Genomic DNA, 21,901 nt, shown 5'->3' on the forward strand with positions numbered 1-21,901 from the left:
AAGAGCAACGACTGACTGCATTTGAATGTTTAAGGAGATCAGTCAACTGCTGATAATACTTGTAATAAAAGGCTTTGTAAGTGTCTACTTAATAGCTTTATGGTACATCAAATTAATTTGAAAAGCTTGCTTTCCTCTCATTTTAAAAGCTGGATATCTTTTTTCAAATAAGGAGTTCTTATGGCCTGTCTATTTAAATTGACAGCTCTTGCATTATTAGATGAAATGCAGTTTGAGTTTACATGGCTAGTGAACTGAATCAATTGCCAGTGAGCAGAACTGATTGGGGTGCACTCACAATTTTTAATCCTTTAAATAGAAATTCTATGAAGAGACAACGTGAATTAGCAGGTTGTGTTTCGCTAAAGGATACTTCAAAAGAATACAAGGCTGATAATGGATATATACCTGCTGGGTGTATGGATATTCATGGGAATGCTGCTACCTATTACTTTTGTTCCAGAAATTGCATTTAATTTAATTTTAATTTCTACTAATTTGCACTACAGGTGTGTAGATACCCCCCCAACACACATGCACAGTGTTAGTCCCTTAATCTTTTTTCTATGTTAAAAAATTATTATAAATTCTCGATGAGTAATGTCTCTATATTTACCCCCTTCCTTTACCTTTCAACACCCCTATCTCCCATCTCCATAAACCTCCCAAATGTGAAAAGTTAAGGAGCACAGCGTTGGCAGGTAAAACTCTCAGAAAATAGCCAGTTTATGACATTGTCCTTGGGAACCAAATTTTCAACATACAGATATGAAAACTATGATTAAGCAGGGAGGGCAGTGTCTTGGCAAGTAGGGAGAGACAGGCTGGAAGACAGGGCAGCTTTCTCTTTCTTTTTGGAATATATTGCTGCTGTCAGCTTAGCTCTCTCTTTTGTATGGGGGAAGGGATAAAAAGTTAGCATTAGGTATAATAACAACTATTGAAATTCCTTCTTCTTTTTTTGTGGAGAAAATGAATGATTTATGGTAATAACATGCATAAAATAATTTACATTACATGCAGCTTGTGGTTTGTCTTTTATCAGTTTTACGTTTAAGGTGGCTGTCACTCCCATGACTTACACAATGTAATGTTTTCTACATTGGTGAGATTTTGGGTGTTCAAGTCAAAAGCTTAGCCAGCTATTGTCATATTCATTGAGATGTCTTTTATGTCTGTCCAGTAGTACAGCAATTTAACTGAAGGCTATTTTTCAGCGTTACAAAAAATGGTCTCTTCCTTAGGCACAACCTTACTCCTGTCCCTGTGTCTATGCCTGCTTGGTGCATGTTGGCTTGGTCAATAATATTTATATGGTGCTTTTACCAGCATTATAATTTTTCCACACCTGACCTGTAAAACATTATTGATTCACACTTTGAGTATGATGACTAAACAGACTTTTCTGATCTGCCACTGCTACGGTTATAGCTCAATCACTTTCCACGTCTGTGTAGCTACAGGAGTCTACATGACTTAAATTTTATCATCTGAATTTCGTCATCTGCTCATTCTTTGTGTGGTTTGGTTAATAATGCAATACAGTTAGCAGAAAGACTGTGTTCTCTTCCTCTTTAAGCTCCTCATTCATTTCAATGAGACCAGTGTCACAGCAGGGATTTCAAAATTCCAAAGAATTTCCTCCAATGGTACAGCACAAAGTAAAAAGTTAGTTTTGCTTCTTGAGCAAGTTTCACTCCATCTCAGCGTTCCATATCTAAATAAAAACATACAAAGTCCTTTCATAAATGAGATAGCTGTATTTGGTTTCTTTCTTTTAAGTAATTGTGAACCACATGTTCCCCACACTTCTTAGCGGGATTTCGAGTACTGCCATTGCTCAATGTCAAAAATGATTTATACTTGTCTAACTCTACATCAAAATCAAAATAGATATACTTTTTGTTCAATTGGGCCGACTGCTTTCTCTTAAGTAGCTGAAGACCGCAACCTCCACATCCTTTCAGTGAATTCCAGGCTTCATAGTTACCCAAAGCCAAAACTGAGAGCTATTTGAACAAGTTGGATTCAACGTCAAAAATCTCAGCCCAAATTCAAACACACAGAGACACTTTTCACAAATAGAGCTATCTGCATCCCTACTTGGCGAAAAAAGGGGAGGAAAAATTCTGCCCTCACACCTGGCAATCATTACGGAAATGAGAGACAGAAGAGGTTAAAACGCTGTGATGGGGGAAAAAGTAAAGAAATTCACACTTCTGCACTGGGACTTGCTAATGTCTCTGACCCCTCCATGCATAAACAGTTTAATTAACATGTATACATAACTTTCACTTTAACTGCTCATGGCATGTCAAATCAAAATGTCTGTCAGAACTGTGAAACAGGGAGTTGATACTCTGCAGGTCCTCAGTTCAAATCCAGCTCTGTGTAACTGCTCCAGCTGGCCAGAGAAGCTGGCAAGAAGACACAAAGGCAGACAGACAGGCAGGTAGACGGGCAGGCTGCCACACTGTCAGTTTGATGAGATAAACACCTCCCAATAAAAGCTTTAACACCCAGATGAGAGGCAAGACTGTGTAATACTTTTGGTGGATAAACAAAATATAAACCAAACACAGAAGAGTGAAGGAATTAGGACTCAATGTTTTCATTAAGTCTAACGGGTTTTAAAAATCCAGGTGGCATCTACTCATAATGACCATGTAGATGTTAAAGTGGGAGTCCACATGATCCAGGCAAATTGGAAGTGATTGTATTTTAACACTTAAACAATGGGCAAAACCAAAAAATGTCCACCCAGTGTAATTAAAATCTACGCAGTTCTCTCTGTCTGTCTGTGTGAGGGTGGGTCGGGGTCAGAGTTTTCATCCCGTTTCCATCCTGTTGTACATTATTAGGGAAAGAGGATCAGTCATTCTTTGAGTAGAGCTATTAGGACTCTCCCTTTCTCTTTCCCACACACACATTGAGTCAGTTGGGCTGTCACATTGAGGAGGGGACCCCCAAGCCAGCCTGCCTCTATAGAGTGTATTGAAAACTGAGACTGCGCACACACACGCACGCACACACACGCACACACACACACACACACACACACACACACACACACACACACACACACACACACACACACACACACACGCACACAAACACACACACACACACACACACACACACACACACACACAGAGACAAACAGGCACACACTGAGGCCAGCAGCAACACCAGCACTGGTGTGTGATGGCTCAGGAGAGGAGGGAGAGTTATTAGCTTAGCCCTGAACCACCTACTTAATATAGGGGCCGGCGGTGATCACTAACAGAGCCTGGCAGAGGTGACAGCTTTTGGCCCTGCTTGAGGAAATCCAATTGAAAAGCAGCCAAGAGGAACAACAAGCCGAAACAGATGTTGCTCGCTACCACCGGCGCAACTTGGGTACACACAACCCAGCGGCAACAAACCGCGATGGCAGGTCTGACACACAAACATACGCACAGCAGACGCTGAGTGGAGCACACACACATATAGTGTAGAGCCACATGAAACTGCAAAACAGCAGCTTGTACAAAGGGAAAAAAGGTGGTACAAGAAATGTCAAGAAAACACATTAGCTGTACAAAATGCACACAAGTAATGATTTGTGAAACTCACACATGATGACATTTACAGTCTTTGCACTACTGATCAACTTTCACCCTGACTTTTGTATCACTAATGTTTTAATCCAATTTTCAGCTGTTAATTTAATATTAAAATATTTTTATAATAGTTACGTGATCTCATGTTTTTTTCTAATGAGCTCTAAAGTCCCTCACAAAGATAATTTTTACATGTTGTCAGCTTGACCAATGCAGACTGAAACTGGCCACCAGTACTATTTCAAACACATGGAAATGGCATTATGAAATAAAATATAAAATAAATTACAACTTTTAAATTAAAAATAAAATAACATTATTCACAGTGTTTAAATGTAACACACACACCCACACAAACACTCATACTGCACATACTGGGCATTTCCCACTTTAAACATGATTTAAGGATCCATAAACTCCATCAGTCCAAGGTTAGTGAGGATTTTTTATTATTGTGGAGCTCAAAACACCCTGGCAGCTAAACTCAAAATGGAATTAGGAGGGGAGAGAAAAAATCAAGCAAGAGTTTGGAAGGTCTGTTAAAAACATCTATATACAGTATGAGCAGTGGCCAGAACAAAACCTTTCCCCCCTGAGAATAGACCCACTGAACCATCCATCCATCTATCCCTCCTCTTTTCGTTTTTAACATCTCTGGCAGGGCATCACAATGAAAACACAACACACAGGCCCTCAAATCATTGCAGCCCCTTGCTCTAATATTAATTGAGTTTGGCAAGGCTGACCATGCCTCAGTCATAATAACATTCATTTATTTTTTTCTATTACAGCTACTGCAAGAGAGCAAGGAAGAGAGAGGGGGAGAGAGAAAGATAGAGAGAGGGAGGGGGGAAAATGGGCTAAAATCAATTGTGACATATCTTTATTGCCAGTCGATGACAAATGACAGCACATTTGCCATTGCTCTGGCATTGTGTCAGTGTGTGTCATATCGATTTTACATCAGACGGACAAATGTTATTGATGAAGCGCCCAAGTAACAGATGAGCACTCTATTTTACTTGTTTTAATGTTTAAATAAACCAGAATGACAAGGGGTTACGGGCTTGCGCACTGGCTCTTTTCATTCGCTAATACACATGATGTTTTTTTCTTTAACATTAACTCCATTCCAAAGTGTTTACATAAAGCCGGTCTGTTGCGAGAGCGATGGGAGTGGGTAACTACACCCTGAAACTGATCACACTGCACACATGTGGTAATGTGATGGAGGGAGGGGGGTTAAACAGAGCACGAGAGAGAGAGTGAACTGTAAACAAACTAGCTTTTAAACAAGACAATTTAGGGTTGCGTGTCTTAGGCGCCAAGCAAAACATAGCCATGGAAAACTGATACAAACTTTTAACACATGGGTCAAAGCAGGAGTCTTTGAACTGGTGAGGAAAAGCGCGCTGCCAGTGCAGAGAGCTGTTTAATTAAAAATATTAAGGTATCCATGAGGCCTTACTGGGGCGCCCCCTTGTCAAATTGTATGTGATCCCGCTGTCAATCTCCCTGGGTGTTTTCTAATTGCATAGTTTTCCACTGACAGAGAGGAAAAAATGCAAGTATTGAGACACAGCAGCTGGGGATTGGGTTTGGTTTATAGTAACTGTACACATGGACACACATGCATGCAAGCACAAATGCACGTAAACACACTTTCACTTTACCAAGGATAATGACACTGACTGTGTAGACACACAGATGGTGATACCATACATGATTTTATACACATATATGTATCCAAATACAACATACAAATATAAGCATATGAATCCAACCACAAACACTCATACATACATAGAGGTACACTACAAATTCCTATTTTTGAGCCCACTCATCTCCCTGACTACGTCCCTAACTTTGAGATTAGCTACAGTGCCAGTCAAAAGTTTGGACACACTTTGTCATTCAAGTGAATGGAAAGGTGGGTCCAAACCAAAATGGTATGGAATGAGGAAAAATTGATTTACAAAATAATTATGATTTTTATCTTCTATGATGCTGAATCAATTCATAAAATCCATGAATCAAATTGTGTGCGTCATTCACAATGTCATGTTGACGGAACGAAAAGTTGGAAATCAACCACAAGAGAACAGCGCAGCACTCAGACAATATACACACTTGAGTTATCCCATCCTCAGCACACACATCCCTCACTGACTTCCCACACACAAACACAAACAGCCAAATGTACACTTTCCTGGAATTAGACTGACATTTAGAAACACTACAAAAATGTAGGTGAAAAATAGTAGTAATTTAAGTGCCACCTGTATGCCAACAGAGCCTCAGCTTAACATTTTCTTATGAAAGTGTGCTTGTAGAGACAAATATGTGGAACCATGTTTTTTGCATAAAAAGTGTACATTTTGCTTGGGGAACAATTTAATGTTTGCCCTTGGTCTATTCTTTATTTCCAATGTGTCCAGTTTTTCATACAGTATGCATACATTCGTAGGCATAAAAAATGAATTTAAAATCACCTGACCGATACATGTGCACACACAAACATGCACCCCCTTACACGTACACAGCAACGTTTGAACAGAACATCTAAAATTGCACCGCTGACAAGACTGTGTTGCAGTGCCCTTGACTAACAATGACAAATGGATGCAATATGCAAAGTCTGAACAAGTTGCTTTTGGGTACAAAACAGGAAAAAGATTGTTGCAGGTAGCAATATGGGATGCGTTTGCTTTCCTGTCTCCCAGCCGCGGTAAGCCAAGCTGAGGTTATTGGCATGTGCCAAGATCAAGAAGTGTGTAGGTGAGTGTGTGTGATGTATAGCCATAATGGTGTGTAAGAGAGAGAGAAAGAGACAAAGACAAAAAAAGAATATTTATCTTAATTAGATTTGAGAATTGTCAATATGTATATCTTACCTGATTGTATTTGCGACCATGTTTTTTTTAGGGATGTAACTATCTACACATGCAATATTTGGATGTGAAGAGATAATGCACTATAAACAGACAAACTGCATCTGAATGTGACCCTTAATTTATTTTAATTCAGTGAGTGCACCTGTCACTAAATTTCTTTTTTGGACATAATGGATAACTGCAACCTTAAAAAAAAAAAAAAAACAGACTTTTTTCACTTCGTAATACAGCAGTAGCGCTATACATCTCTGGTGTGCTCTATCTTCAAAACCTCTAGAGCCAAAATTATCAATGTCCAGTGCAGATTTCAATGTTTCCAAACTGAGCTACAAGTAAAAAGAAAATGATCTCACAGTTAAAATTAATCTTAACAAGTCAGGACAGTTTCAAACTTTTAAAGTAACTGGTCAGTAGCTCAGAAAACTACAGTTAAAAAATCCCCAAAATAACAAAAATCAACAATTTGAAAGTGGATCAGAAATAACTGTAGTGTGTCTGTCTGTGTGTATGTGTGTGTGTGTGTGTGTGTGTGTGTGTGTGTGTGTGTGTGTGTGTGTGTGTGTGTGTGTGTGTGTGTGTGTGAGTATAATATTTGGGTCGTATGTGTAGTCCTGTGTCTGTGTCCAGGTACACGAGTCTGCACAAGTCTCGTGTTTGTGTGTATGTATGGGTGTGTGAATGTGCGTGCATGTGTGCTACAGCAGAGCCATGATGGCAGGGTGTATCCATCATGATAAACCGGCAGACTCGGCGACTGTCACATGCAATCACACTTCACTACGGTTCGCAGGACTTCAAAGTGAAAATGAATGGTAGTTCATCGACATGAAGACTTCATATATCTTCGTTTTTTTTTGCATTCGCTCTCTCTTTTATTTTTTGGAAGAGACTTGTCTCTTTTCTACCAGCCCCCTTTTCTTGTGAATATCACTTGTGTTTTTGTCACTGTCTGAAATGCATGGTGGGACACATGGATTTTAAAAAAAGAAAAAAAGAAAATCTATTCCATCCATCATTTTCTATCAGTGCACTCAGGAAATTTAATCAGTTACTCTTAGGTTTTCACTCAAACTTGACATTTAACACTAAAATTGATTTCTTCAGAGTTTGCATTTAAATTGTTTTCAAAGTTTGAAATTTGCTTTTCCAATATTATCAGTCACAGTTCACAATTAAGATTACATTTACATATGGGATAGAGCATCTATGTGGAAAGTTGTTGTGAACTTGAATCTGCATTGTTTTGTATGACCACTAGGGGTTACATAGAGTCAAAAACAACCTCAGCAATGACCCGTGATGATTTATTACCTACTCAAATTCTTTTAATTCATGCCATGGCAAATATTTTCCTACCTGATTTTCAACAGAAACAGAATAACGTGGACATCCAGCTGCAATCATATGCATGTCACTACTTGTCGAATGTAAGTGCGACATTCACTCGCATTTCAGTGTTGATTTTGTTGGGAACTCCATGTCTCTTTAGCTTGCTAGATGTTCAACTTCTCCACTGTGTTATACTGAACTAGTGATGTGGCACTGGCTTTTGAGAGCTTGTGAGCTAAGAGTAGCTGCTCTTTTAAAGAACAAGACGTTAAAACCAGAAAACCAAAACTGATAAACTTTTGGACAAAGAGAATGATATAACCAAAACTTTAATTCTAGTTTAACCATGAACTAAAAGTGGCTGAAGGCTGTGAACAGCAGAGGATTGAACTGTTTATTTTCCTTTAGAGTTACTGAAACAAGATTTTATTAGATGTTAATATAATGTATATGATTGTTCATATTTTCAATACTTCCACAAAATCACTTTTTCAGCATCCATAAAGTGTAATAGTGTCGATTTGATCAAACACTGAACTGAACATATCATTCAATATTTCTGAAATAATATGTGACAATTTCTAAAGAAGACTGTGATGGTAATGCAGCAAATGACAAAAAAAAATATTAAAAAGTATACATGGCATTAAGCTATAATTCAACATGGCAAGTGTTAAATGTGATAATCATCAAATTTGTAACCACTTGAAAGTCAAACGAGCCATTATAATGCCAGTGCTGCAGCTGCTGCAGCTCTCTCCCCACACGGCAAGGCTTGCCTTTAATCTAGTAATGACTCTAAAATGACACTATGCTTTAAAAAGCTGAGGAGATGAGGCTATGGGTCTCTCTGCTTCCCTCCCTTTCTTTCTGCCCTGGCTCACACCCTGCTCTCCATCTCGAAGCTGTGTGATTGGCACATGCTTTCACTTAATGAGGGATAATTACTAAGGAAAACAAGTGGGAGACCACATCTGCTCAGTGTAAAAAGAAGTCCAGGCCTGGTGCAATCTGTCAGACAGGGCTTTCAGGTCGTGTGTGAATGTTTTACCCACCTTCAGCGGCCTCCCAGTCCTACACAAACCCTCCAGGACCCTCCCTCCACCCCAATACTGACAAGAAGCAGATTAATAGGAATCAGCATGTGGCTGTAAACACTCAGCGGGAAGAGTGTATATCTGTGTGTGTTGACGTGCATAGGAAATGACTTGGGGTATCTGTTGGGGACAAGCCAGGGGCCACAGGAGGAAGGGCAAGAGGCCAGTAGGGACGATCAACATCAACATCCCAATCAGTGTCCTGCTGCCAGAGCTGTTGTTCTCCAGCTCACATCGCCACTGTTTTGTTTACTTTCACACAATGCTGTAATGGTAGTAAAATACGCAGGTAGCTGCCACTGCTCCCCAGACACCTCCACACAATGCCCATAAATCATCTGTGCATGGGATTTACATTGTGCTAAAAGGTCTCTTAATGACCTGCCCATGTTTACAAATAGCTGTCTTGATTATAATGTAATGCTAGCACCATAAATCACCATAAAAAGTTCAACAAAAGTAATTACTGTCAAAAATTAAATTTGTTTGATTGATAAGATAATTTATTGCATGTTCAAATAGATATTAATTTAAATAGACCATTTCATAAATGAACACTCTTCACATCAAGATTGGGTTTCTTTGTGATATACTGCATGCTCATTTCAATCATCTAGCAACAATCAGCCAGTATTGTAACTGTTCTGGAGGTGAGGACTCTTGACAGCTGACTCTCAACAAAGGACGATATTTCAAACGGTGCCCTGCATTTATATCTTAGCATTAATGAAACATAATTAAAGAGAGTAGTCACATTCACATCTCTTCCATGATCCACCTTCTGGTTCATGAATGCCAACAAAAGTAAAACACAACTACACAAATTTACAACTTTCAATTTATGTGGATTTTATCATAGCAACTACATACTGTGTCAAATTATGTTGTGCGATACTTCTTGAAAATGCCACTGACATTATAAATGTAATCATAAACAGTGACAACTATGCCCTACTTTTTTTCCCTTTCAGTTTTGAGCTGACAAAACCTAAAACCTCCTAAAAAGTCTAGAAACTAAAAGTTTTCAAATTAATTTCATTTTTCATTTAGTTAATCAATTTCATCTTAAACAGTAGTAGATTTAACAAGAAATAAATTCTAAAAAAAATAGATAGATAGACTTCATTTAATGTGTATCAATTCAGTTTATTTTGTCTTTGGTAAACTGCACTACCTATCTTATTTCATAAACTACTTTGTAAGACAATTATTAACCTCTTAACTCAATAAAAAGCAGCAGAACACGTGTACATTTTCCATCATCCAAAAAAGAGAGACAGCGCCGTTTATTTGCTTTAACCGTAGTACAGCAGAAAGAAAATGGCTCGCATGTAAATTGGCACTGATATTTGACAGCCTTTTAACCTCCCGACACCCTCACCCCCCTCCTCAACCAGGTCCCACCACCTCCCTGCCACCCACCCACTAGAAGAACAACAGGGTTTTGCTTTCTTGCCCTATGCTGACCCAGTTCTCACTAATTACCCACAAAGTATACATCAAAGCCGGGCAAATCTACAGATCTGCCTCAATGTGGCAGGGTAAGGGAAACCAGGACTATCCCTAACCTAGTCACCGACAGCCATCACAGATGTCTATGTGTCTGTGTGTTGTGTGTGCACATGTGACATGGTGTCAGCCGATACAAAAGGAATGGCGGTGAACTTATAAATAGAACGGTCATTGTTTCGACGTGGGTAATTTCAGGCGTCAAAGTTTTTCCTGACACTGTCGCTTGTTTGGGTTGGATGAAGGGAAGAAGGGGATGTGGAGGAGTGAGATCATGAATTTTGGGTCAGCTGATGAGACGACAAGCCTTTTGACACAAATATATGCACAACAATTTAAAAAAATACACCACACAGATGGAGATATATCAGAAAATGCATCAATACTTGGATGAAAATATACAAATATGTGCAATAAAATATGTGTACATACTCTGACACTCTCACTCTCTCACACACACACACACACACACACACACACACACACACACACACACACACACACACACACACACACACACACACACACACACACACACACACACACACACACACACACACACACACACACACACACAGGTATGGTAAGGCAGGGGCAAAGGGGATGGTTTGCTTTCTTATGACACAGACTATTACTAAATTGAGCTGGCAGGTAATTCTAAGACAAATAAATGCCAGCGGGTTTAACACAAGGAGAGGTCTTAGGGGTGGTGGCATGAGCAATGACAGGAATTCTCTACACTCTTTTGACAGGAAGCCTATTATTCTCACTGCTTTATTTTCCCAGGACAGACCAGATTTTCAAAACTGATCTCTCTTATAGTATTACACCGCCACCCCCAAAAATTCAGTCCTTCCTAAACTGAATTACTTCATTTTTGCTGGTCCATGTCTTCACTCCAAGACTTAATATTTACGGTGGAAGAGAATAAAAGTGGATTTTTGTTGGGTTTTTTTGTTTTCACTGACTCATTTTCAGTTAATTTCAAGGGTACTTAGGTGACCATTTTTACAAGGGTTTTTCTGTGCAAAAACCTTCATACTAATAACTTGAATTAAACCTCCATCTGATCCTCCCTTCAAGAAGGTGAACATACAGCATTGTGAAATGTGCAGAGCTCTACTATTCAAACTTTAAAAAAAAACATACAACATACATAAAATACAACAAAAGATGAAAAGAGACAAAAGGGAAAAAATCAGTACATGTTGATACAAAACACACTATAAATATACTACTTAAAAAAGCTGTGCTACATCCTCATTATAAGTGCCATCTCAGAGAAGCATGGTGGGAGTCAATGCTGACCTTGGTATCCCGTTTGAATATTGTTTTAATGCTGCTGCTGGTAATTGAGGATACAACACAAACAGTGGACTCTTTTTCAAAGGGAAAGTTATTTTCCCAGGCAATGGGATTGCAAACAATCATGTCGTGCATTTATTTGTTTTTCAAACCCACCTCATAATTATCCAAGACACTAATTAAAATATGGATTTATATAAATAAATCTCCATGATTTTACCTATGACTACATTAACTTAAAAGTTTGCATCACCCACGCGCCCTCGTTTGTTTTCTTTAATTTGTTCAGGAAATATTTCGTTTTGACACAATATTTGTATTAGTTTTATAAAAATGTGTATTTTACAATCAGTATTTATTGTGTAAGAGGCTACCATTAATGTGAGATAATATTTGTGTAATATGAGATATATTATTTTCAAATTAATTTTGGCAAGCCATTTTGAAAAACTAAAAGCAATTTAAAATGCATTAGTTCATAACTATATATGTGAGAATATAATGTATTCAGTACTCTTAAAAAGGATATATATTTAGCCATTCACTGAAATTTTTACCACTTTGTCAAACTATTAGTCACCTTTGAATATATGAAGAATGCCACATAACAGCATGTCGATAACAGCTAAAATGTCCATGCGCTTTTGATAAAGATCACCCTCCAACAAGTGCATATTATCCAAAGTTGCTTAGTGTCCCAGTACATCCAGTAAACTCCACTCCACTGGGCGAGATGGCTGCTGTTTTAGATTGCGTGTGATGTGAGGACGTGGGGGGGGAATATGCTTCCTGCATTCTCAACAAATGCAAAATGAAAAGCATTTCCCTCCATAATCTGACCGGTGAGAGGTTTGCCATGTGTGCATGTGTCTGCTCCTCCACGTGTCCCTGAATGTGTGTATATGCAGTACAGTGTGTGAGTAGGCGGCAGGGACTGTGTTACAGCCAAGGTTGAACCGATATACTTATATTGAGCATTTAAATTAAAAATAACCTTTCCTCTCTGTGTGGTAACTTTACTTACTATAATTCATCTAGTCAACAGTTAACAACCCCAAATTTTACTGTACAGATTCATTGTGTGTTTTTACATCAGTGCAGCGCAGTTTGTGTCATATTTATATGTATTTGAAATGCAGAAATACATTTTAAAAAATAAAAATCCAATTTGATAATGACTGTATTATTACGTATCTGTAAGTTGAGCACTGCAATTAAATTTTGTCTTTCTTAATGTTAATATTCTTTTGGTTACTCACAGTAACCATATTTCTCCTGTCATTGAATAGCTGTGGGGCATCACCTTTTATTGAACAGCTGCTATCCCTAAAATAATGATTAAACACGCATTATAGTGCTCTGTGTCTCAGTGGAATATTTGTTTCCCATGATGGACTGGATGCTTTTCTAACAATGACATTACAGATACACAATATTGGCAAAACATCGGCTATCATCAGTCAAAAACTACTTGAGCCTCAGTTACAAATAGCAGGGGAAAAAGCTGTAAATGAGAAGTGAACAAAATATTTGGCTTTGAAAGGGCCGATTGTTCGGGTACAGATGAGTGGACTGGATGCCTGACTAGGAAACTGGATACAAGTTCTGCTGTTTTTGTTTCTTCTGCTAAATGAGAAATTAAAATAACTTCTAACCTCTCGGTCTGTGGGGGGTTGAGTGTAGCAGTGACAAGTGGTTAAACACACACACACACACACACACACACACACACACACACACACACACACACACACACACACACACACACTTACAGTGTTTATAAGGCTGTTGCATGAACATTTTTAAACTGGTCTTCACAAGTTTGCAAATCCAAGAACACACACAAAGACGCAGACACACAAACACACCCCTATCATCTCTTGGATACTTTTGGCTTATGTACAGCATAAGCACCAGAAACATTTTTCATCTTCTGGTTTACAGTATTCTCTGTGCTTGCTCTTCAAATTTAGCGCAGTCTATTCTTATCTGACCAATTTATCTGTGAATGCTCCCTAATTCTATGTGTGGGGTTAGAGATAAAGCAAAAGGTGGAAATTATAATTTGTAGGGGGAATATTTTTGATTTTTTGAATCAGCTTTTTAGGACGCATGAGCCACACTGCTACAAAACAGCAAATCACACCTGATTAATATGTGACAGCATTAGGCAAAACAGAGACTCCAATATGGATCCACTTACATATGATCTATTTAGTTTTTCTAGTTCCAACAAAAAGTATGGAGATGGCTTTACTGCTGCTTTTACAAGAGCCTCAAAACTGCAGGTTGACTCAAGGTAATATTAAGGGCACACTTTCTCCCACTTATGGTATATAGGAAACTTCTTACTCTTGCTTCACATCTGTTAAGGCCTAAATAAGAGCTGCCTGTGAAAATTATTAGGCCTCAATCACAGATGTTTTGCTATTTTTACTCTGTTGGCAAAAAACAAGTGACAGAAAAATAACAAAGTGGTACATATAATTTGTGAACCATCTACAGATCGCTGACTTGTTCTCGCCCATGTGAATCAGGATTAATCTTAAAATGTTATGGATTTCATTAGTGTATGTAAATCTAACATTAGCATTAGTAAATACAGGTGAAATTGTATATAAGGGCAGCAATCTGAGCTGTATGAAATATCTGAACATTTTGCTTGTCTTTACACTTATATTAGCTATGTTTTAAAGGTGACAGGCTTACTGTAGCCTACTGTATTTTTTTTAAAATAAAAATAGTTGATCTTATTACCATTTTTGTATCATATGATCTAAATGAAAGGAAATGAAAATGTTTTGTATACCTCTTGCTGTTTAAAAAAGTGTTCAATTCAATGTGCATGCCACCTCTGTCTGTCCTCTGTAGGGAAAGATCAGTTCCAAAAAAAGCTGAGATTTGTCTGAGAGTGGACTAATATTAAGTATAATCTTTAACCTTTTTGCCATTTTTGAAATCATAAAGTAGTGAATGAATCCCAAAATAAGAAAATGAGAATTATAATAAAATGTGTATACATAAACATTTTATGAATGAGGCCCGCTCTGGGGTCTGGAATTCATGCATGCCACAGGATGAACAAAAATCCCCTTCTCACCTTCTAACCTCACCTTACTAATTACCATGAGGGGGCACGTCTTCAAAAAGGTCTGGGTTGTTGAAGGCCGATTTTGACTCTGTGTTAAAGCTGCTGTCAGTTCATATTTTGGGGCAACATTTAATCTTAAATTAAATATTTTCATGCCAGATCTGAAAGTGGTTTCAACCCATTTCTATTCAGTAGAAAAGCGTCTGATACAGCAAGTGGACATTACATTCACATGAGAGAAAAAGTCTCACATGTGAAACAATGTTCAACAGCTACGTTTAGTTTTTCAACACAATGTATGTGTATTCAATTGCACGAAAATAAAACATTATCACAATCATAAAAGGAGCCCACTGTAAATTTATTAACAATAATATTAAATAATTGCCCAGCCCAAATAAAAAAAAACTGTATATATAACAATTTAATGATGAACTAAATGTATAAAAATCACATTTTATCTTTGATTTTACAGCTAGTTATTTTCCAGCTGAGTTCAGAAGTGGTTGACACAAGTGGCTGAAATGTAATTTTATGTGTCATATTTGTCAGTCTGGCACTGATTCTGCCATGCTTTTCGCCTGACCTCTAACTGGGAATAGAACTACAGACTGTGGTATTACAAATAGTTTCATAGTTACTCAGCTACAGCACTGATAAAAGGGGTAAACTCACACATTCTCAAACAATCATTTCTGATCCTGTGAAAGCATTGCTAACTCATACAACAAATCTCCCATATGGCAAAAATCAATAAGCAGAGCAACACTCTATTGATCATATCTATATCTTGGATACACTCTCATGTCATGCTCCACTAGCTGAGTGTGAGTGTTTTTATAAAGAGGGGGTTCTGTATTCTTTTCAACGATATTCATTTTGAAGCCTTAAGCTGCATTAAACGTGTGCCTCCAGTGAAAAGCTACTTTTCCAGTCAATTTGTTTTCATTACTGGGTGTCTAATGTGGCTGTACGGTCTGATGTAAATTGGTGTATTAATTGAATCCCAACTTTTGCTGCAACAGATAACCTTGTAGAAGTGGGGGGGGGAAAGTGCACTTGTGTAATTAAATTACCAAATTATTTGCAAAAACTCATAATGCAATGTTATCGTACGGAAGACTGCAAATTATAAGTAGCTGTACTTTCAGGTGGAGTGTAAAATAAGTACACTAGCTAGAAAAAGTGTGTATTAATCTGAAATGATAAGGTCCTATATGAATCTTAAAGAAAAGTTCTTTCACAATGTGCCTATTACAAATGTGTTACAACTTCAAGCTGGTTAGCATGAGAACATGACATCAGGTCAACACTGTGCATCCTTTTCTACTGAAATTATGAACGACTAAACTAATATACAATTACATAGATATATACAGTGTTTATTTTCTAAAAATTTCACCCTGACTGAAATGATAAAGATCACCTCTAAAGCTTCACTAAATGCCTATAAAATCTCATTACCATTTGCCTGTCTGTTCATTTCATAAGTGAAAACATTGTTGTCATCAGTTCCTGTGATATAAAAGACCATAATGCAATATGAATGAAACGACTCAAATAAATTCTCTCATTGATTTCTCTATATTTCCACACTGTGATGACAAGGCACAGGGTTGCCCTCCACAGGCAGTAAATGGACATAACAGATATAAAAGAATACATTATTTACATGTACCTTCTCTGCAGTTATCCAAACAAACCACAGGGGCTTATATGCATTCTCAACAACTTGTGGTGGACGACTGCTACCCTAACATTTTCTTTCTGACTGCCTAACTTCCTTCACCTCTCTACTTAGTTTTCTTCCTCTCCTTCTTTCTCTTTCTCCCACCCTCTCCCTCAGCACCTCACAGTTATTGATAGTTTGAAGTTATGGGCTAATAATAAGATGGACACTGCATGGCCAGGAGCCTATTATACCCAGGTAATGGATAGTGCCAGGGTTTTGAATGACATTGCCCAGAGATTGGATGACGGTGGGTGGAGCGATTTATGGGCTACCCAAAGAGCCCCCGTCCCCCTCCACACACACACACACACACACACACACACACACACACACACACACACACACACACACACACACACACACACACACACACACACACACACACACACACACACACACACACACACACACTGCACCCTATGCTATTTATCTCTAGCTTGATAAGGAAGCAGATGAGGCATGCCTGTATTTATGGTGAAGATGTTCATAAAAACTACTGGCTCAGAGCAGGATGTTCAAATCGACTCAGTGGAACAGCACCTCCACTCAAAACTACAGACTTTGTTGACACTGTCTGTGCAAATCACATCAGGGCCTTTTTGGTGGTCTTTGTTGAAATTAAACATAGCATGGCATTGTTACTGAGTGGATTTCACAATTACTGGGCTTTTGAAATATCTGAAGAACAATAATTAATTAGTATTCAATTCATTTCAAAGATGCTTGAATGAACACCTGTGTGTCTTCAATTCAATCAAAACTGAGACCTATAAAAATCATAACACATCTTCAGAATAGCAACAACAGTGTCCTTAGCTACATGAACTACAGATGCAAATAAGGTGCTTCACAATGACCAGAAGGTTTATAAGAGAAACAAGAAACATCTCTCAAACAGAGTATTAGCTGGGATCAGTTAATGAAGTAAAACCCAAGATGCCTGGATGCTGAGGTCAGTACAGCCAGCATGCATCTACAGTATGTTTGCTCAAGATGGCCCGCTCAGGACTCCATTGAGAGAACTAAAAGCAACAGTAGAGACACTTCAAACAGTGTTGTCATGTTGGAAGAGGAAGAGGAAGAGGGGTGAGAGCATGAGGGAGTGCAATGAAAAAGGCTTGTCAACATTATCTGTTTTATTGATTTAACAGTAAAGGCTTGCCGCTTAAGCTTTATGTTGCTTTGGCTGGCCCCACTGAAAATACAACGGCCACAAATAAAAAACGATTTCCAAAAAAAAAAAAAAAACTTGTAGTGCGTTTTTATTTTTTTTATCTCCCGCCTACTGGTTTAGGTTTTGCATACATTATTGTTAAGGTTTCACACATTTAATCATCTTTATGAGCGGTCATTATGGTGGGACTATGTTCAACTGTGCTCTCTCTCCTACCTACCAACAAGATCGGTGGCAGTGAAGAAGGGAAGATTGCCTCTTAACCCAACACAGTCTTAATTAGCTCGTTAAGAGGATCATTACAGAAAAGGCAGACATGGCATAGAAAAAACTATGTTGTGAGTCCTCTCCTGCTTCTAGTATTTTATAAATGCTTTTATCAATGCTGAATATTAAAAAGCATCGAAGAGAAGAGATGTTTTAGCACTTTTGTGGGTAACAACTGTTTAAAAGAAAACAAATAAAATTACCTGCAATATATAAAATGTATATTCAAATCTGATTTGATAGTATATTTCCTTGTATTTATTTAGGATCATATCTGGTAGTTCTTTCATGGAAAAAAAATGTTCTGGTACATAAGAAGATCTGTGTGATCTGTGATCTAAGTGAAAGCATGTGTCAATACCCACTTTTATTTGGCATAAGCTAAAAACATCTGCATGGTTGGTATTAGAAGCTTTCCTGTCAACATAATGGCTGAACAGGCAAAAAAGAGTGCCACCTACAGAAATGTCAGCATCAAAAAAAGCAAACGAGAGTATTACAGCACTCCACACACTCTGAGAGAATGGAAAAATTCCCTGAAAACAAACACAATCTTGAGGATTATCACTTTAAACATACACCACTTAACTATTTATTCCTCTGTCAGCTGACCATCCTTAAACACCTGTCATAATATTCATTAGTTCATGCTTATCTACAACCTACAAACCTCCTTGGTCTGTTTGCCCGCTACCTGTGTCACTTATTGCAAACTACATCTGCTGTCTACATCACCTGTTCTGCTCACCATATTCTGTTGAAAGTTCCCTAAACAAATACCATATTCGATCTGTCGTCATTCCGCTCTGCTGCAGCCAAAGACTGAAACAATCTACAATAAACACTGAAACTGGACAATTTTACCCCCACACCAGCTTTGAAGGACTCTATTATGGACATTCTCACTGATACATGCAGCTGTTTCCCGACCCACTAATATTCCCTAACACTTGTCTGCTGCTCACTGTTGTCCAGTGTATATTATTGCTGCTGCTGCTGTTTTATTTGCCTTTGTCTTGCTGTTTGTGTATGCTACTCTTGTTCTGTTCTTGTATTGTCTGATGCTGTTGTCTGCTAACTACCTGCCTAATGCTTGTGTGCTAGACTGCATGTCATTTATGTAATGCTTGTTGTTACTGTAGGTGTTGATGTGTCCTTCCATTAAGAGACTTTTGCCAAGCCCCCATTGTAAACAGGAATTTGTTCTTAATGACTTGTTAAATAAAGGTTAAATCTTTTTTTAATTCTTTTTTTTTTAAGTATCTACACCCCATGCAGACCAGAGACCATCGGGGTCAACAGGGTGTGTCATTGGACCAGCTTGGAGCCTGGCAGGGTTCCTGTTGTGTCCTGAACTGGTCAGGCTTTTTAAATGCACATTATGCAGCTCTATTATGTTGAAGCAGCTGGTTATTACCACGGGCCTTCTACAACTATCCAGAAATCCTGTCAACACACAAGCAGACCCACACACAGGCACACAAAACACATTCAATGAAAGTTATTTTACTTACTGAAGGAATGTTCTTGTTCCGTTTGGTATTTTCTGCCATTAATGTGCTGAGAAATAATGTTTGAGGACCAGGTCTTACAATGAGTTATATAAATAGTTATAAGCATCATCTCCACTTATGTAATTGTATATTTGAAAGCACGTGATAGGAATGATAGGAATGACACAATAAAATAAGATAATAAATAATCAACATGCCCTCCAATTTCTATTCCATTACAGCAAATGGTTTAGCCTCCAGCCCACACTGGGCAAGAAGGGTGACTGGAGCATGGACATGCCCGCATTTCCCTTGTGCACATGACCTGCCGTTTTGCTGTTTTACAATGAGGCAAAGCAAGTCAAACAAATTGGCAGGCACACAGATGAACTGACAAGAAATAGACCAACAGAGATTAACAGATAGACAGCAAGAAAGGCTGCAGACAGACAGCTGAGCGAACAGAGACAGACAGATGCATGGAACAGGAAAAAAAAAAAAAACACATCTGAAATGTTACCATGTGAAGCAGTTCAGTCGTATAATAAGAGCCCAGAAAACCCTTCTGTATTAATTACTGTCGACATGGAAAAAATATAATTAGATATGAAGGGGAAACAGAAACTGTTTATGGCAAACAAGGGGCCTCGCTTAATGATCAGACTGCAGCTAAAACCTCTATTGATTTTTTATTTATTTTTTATTTTTTGAAATATACAGCTCAATTAAAGATACAACTGATTAAAAGACAACTACAAATCAGAGCCGTGGATCTGGACATGCTGGGGAAGCTGGGTAATATGGGGCCGCCTGCTGCAGTCTGAGAATTACATGCTTTCATCCTCTCTTGCTCCCTCCTTACTGCAGTGCAGTAGGAAATTAATCTACACAAGAAATAATGTTTTTTCAGGTGAACACCAATATTTCTCAAAGTATAAAACAGTGACAATTTCCAAACAAAGCTGTGATGCATGAATGCAAACTGCATGTGGTAAAATTACTTTCAATTTGATTTTTTTTTTTTTTTTTACAGTGACTTAAAAAGGTCTTCCTTTCTCAAGATTTGTGACAAAACAAGCCTTTGAAAATCAGCACTAAAAGCACAAACCTGCAACTGATTATAAACCACAAACAAAAACAATAATGCTGACCTCTGAATGCATAAAGCAGAAATAATCAAACAAACAACAAAAATCGACTGTTCTTGTTGAAATGAAGCACCTGCTTAACACAAGTCAGACTGAGGCTCTTTTTTTCCTCTTTCTGCCTCAGCCTTGTCACTGACAAATAAAAACCTTGGCAGTCTGTGTACATTCACCAAGAGAGAAGGGCAGAATTACAATGTATAATGGAAAACCTTTCTGATTCTCATTGAAGGGAAAAAACAGCTTAAAGTCTATGACTGCAGATGTTTTTTGCATCTTGCTTACAAGTTATTGCTGTAGGATTATTTTAGCCCTACATTTTACCTGCTTTATTACAACAGATCAATGGCCGATTTAAAGAATGTATTTATTCACACTTAATGTCTCACACTTATAAATAATTTGACTTAAACAAAAAAATCACCATTTGCTGTTTTACCATCTAGTCATTCCTTGCTTACTTTCTATAATTTCCCTAATATTAGCTCTTTTACTGAAAGAATCAATACTGATAAGTTTCAATCTTGTGTTTAAAATGTTAGTATTGGTCACCCTTATCTTTGCATTTGGATGACAGACTGTATCCTTTCTCCTGTCACCAAGTAAAATCAAAATTGGCAATCTTTAACATACAAAAAATAATTTTGCCTTTAAATCCCCATTGTGCCTGTTTTTTTTTGGGGGGGGGGTTTGTCTTCGTAGAGGTTTTAAAACTTTGTCATAACATCAGGTTCTTATGACTTTCAGAATAATGGGACATGCAGTTCCTCTGTTTCGGTTAAAATGTGAATAAACAAGCTTTTTACTCAATGATGGCAAGATTTTAGTGTCTATGTCTATGTTATGTGTGTACCTGCAGGGAGTTGAGGAGGATGAAGATGTAGGCCATGACTATGGAGAAAGGCACCAGGACGCCGCACAGCCATGTCAATCCAAGGATGGGCAGCAAAACCAAAACTGCTTTCACTGCCGCCCTGTGATCATATACACACAAACACACAGAAACAAATCAGAAGGACGCAAATGTAAGCATGCATACACCTGTACTGGCAAACATACAAACACATGAGATTTTGAAACACACACACACACACACACACACACACACACACACACACACACACACACACACACACACACACACACACACACACACACACACACACACACACACCATGAAGACCCTGAACGTGTTGACTGGCTGACTGAGCTATACTTACAAAACAACAGATGTAATACAGTTACCTAAATTTAAAAAAAATT

At 38.1% G+C, this 21,901-nt stretch overlaps 1 protein-coding gene across 1 annotated transcript in view; it reads right to left on the reverse strand.

Annotated features, from left to right (window-relative positions):
• Positions 1-21,901, reverse strand: part of LOC133984743 (adhesion G-protein coupled receptor D2) — a 95,047-nt gene that overhangs the window by 52,252 nt on the left and 20,894 nt on the right. Inside the window, exon 20 of the mRNA XM_062424205.1 lies at positions 21,492-21,612. Coding sequence (XP_062280189.1) covers positions 21,492-21,612 — 121 coding nt within the window. The remainder of the gene's footprint in view (positions 1-21,491; positions 21,613-21,901) is intronic.

Source organism: Scomber scombrus, chromosome 8 (assembly GCF_963691925.1).
Source record: "Scomber scombrus chromosome 8, fScoSco1.1, whole genome shotgun sequence".
Classification (NCBI taxonomy): domain Eukaryota; kingdom Metazoa; phylum Chordata; class Actinopteri; order Scombriformes; family Scombridae; genus Scomber; species Scomber scombrus.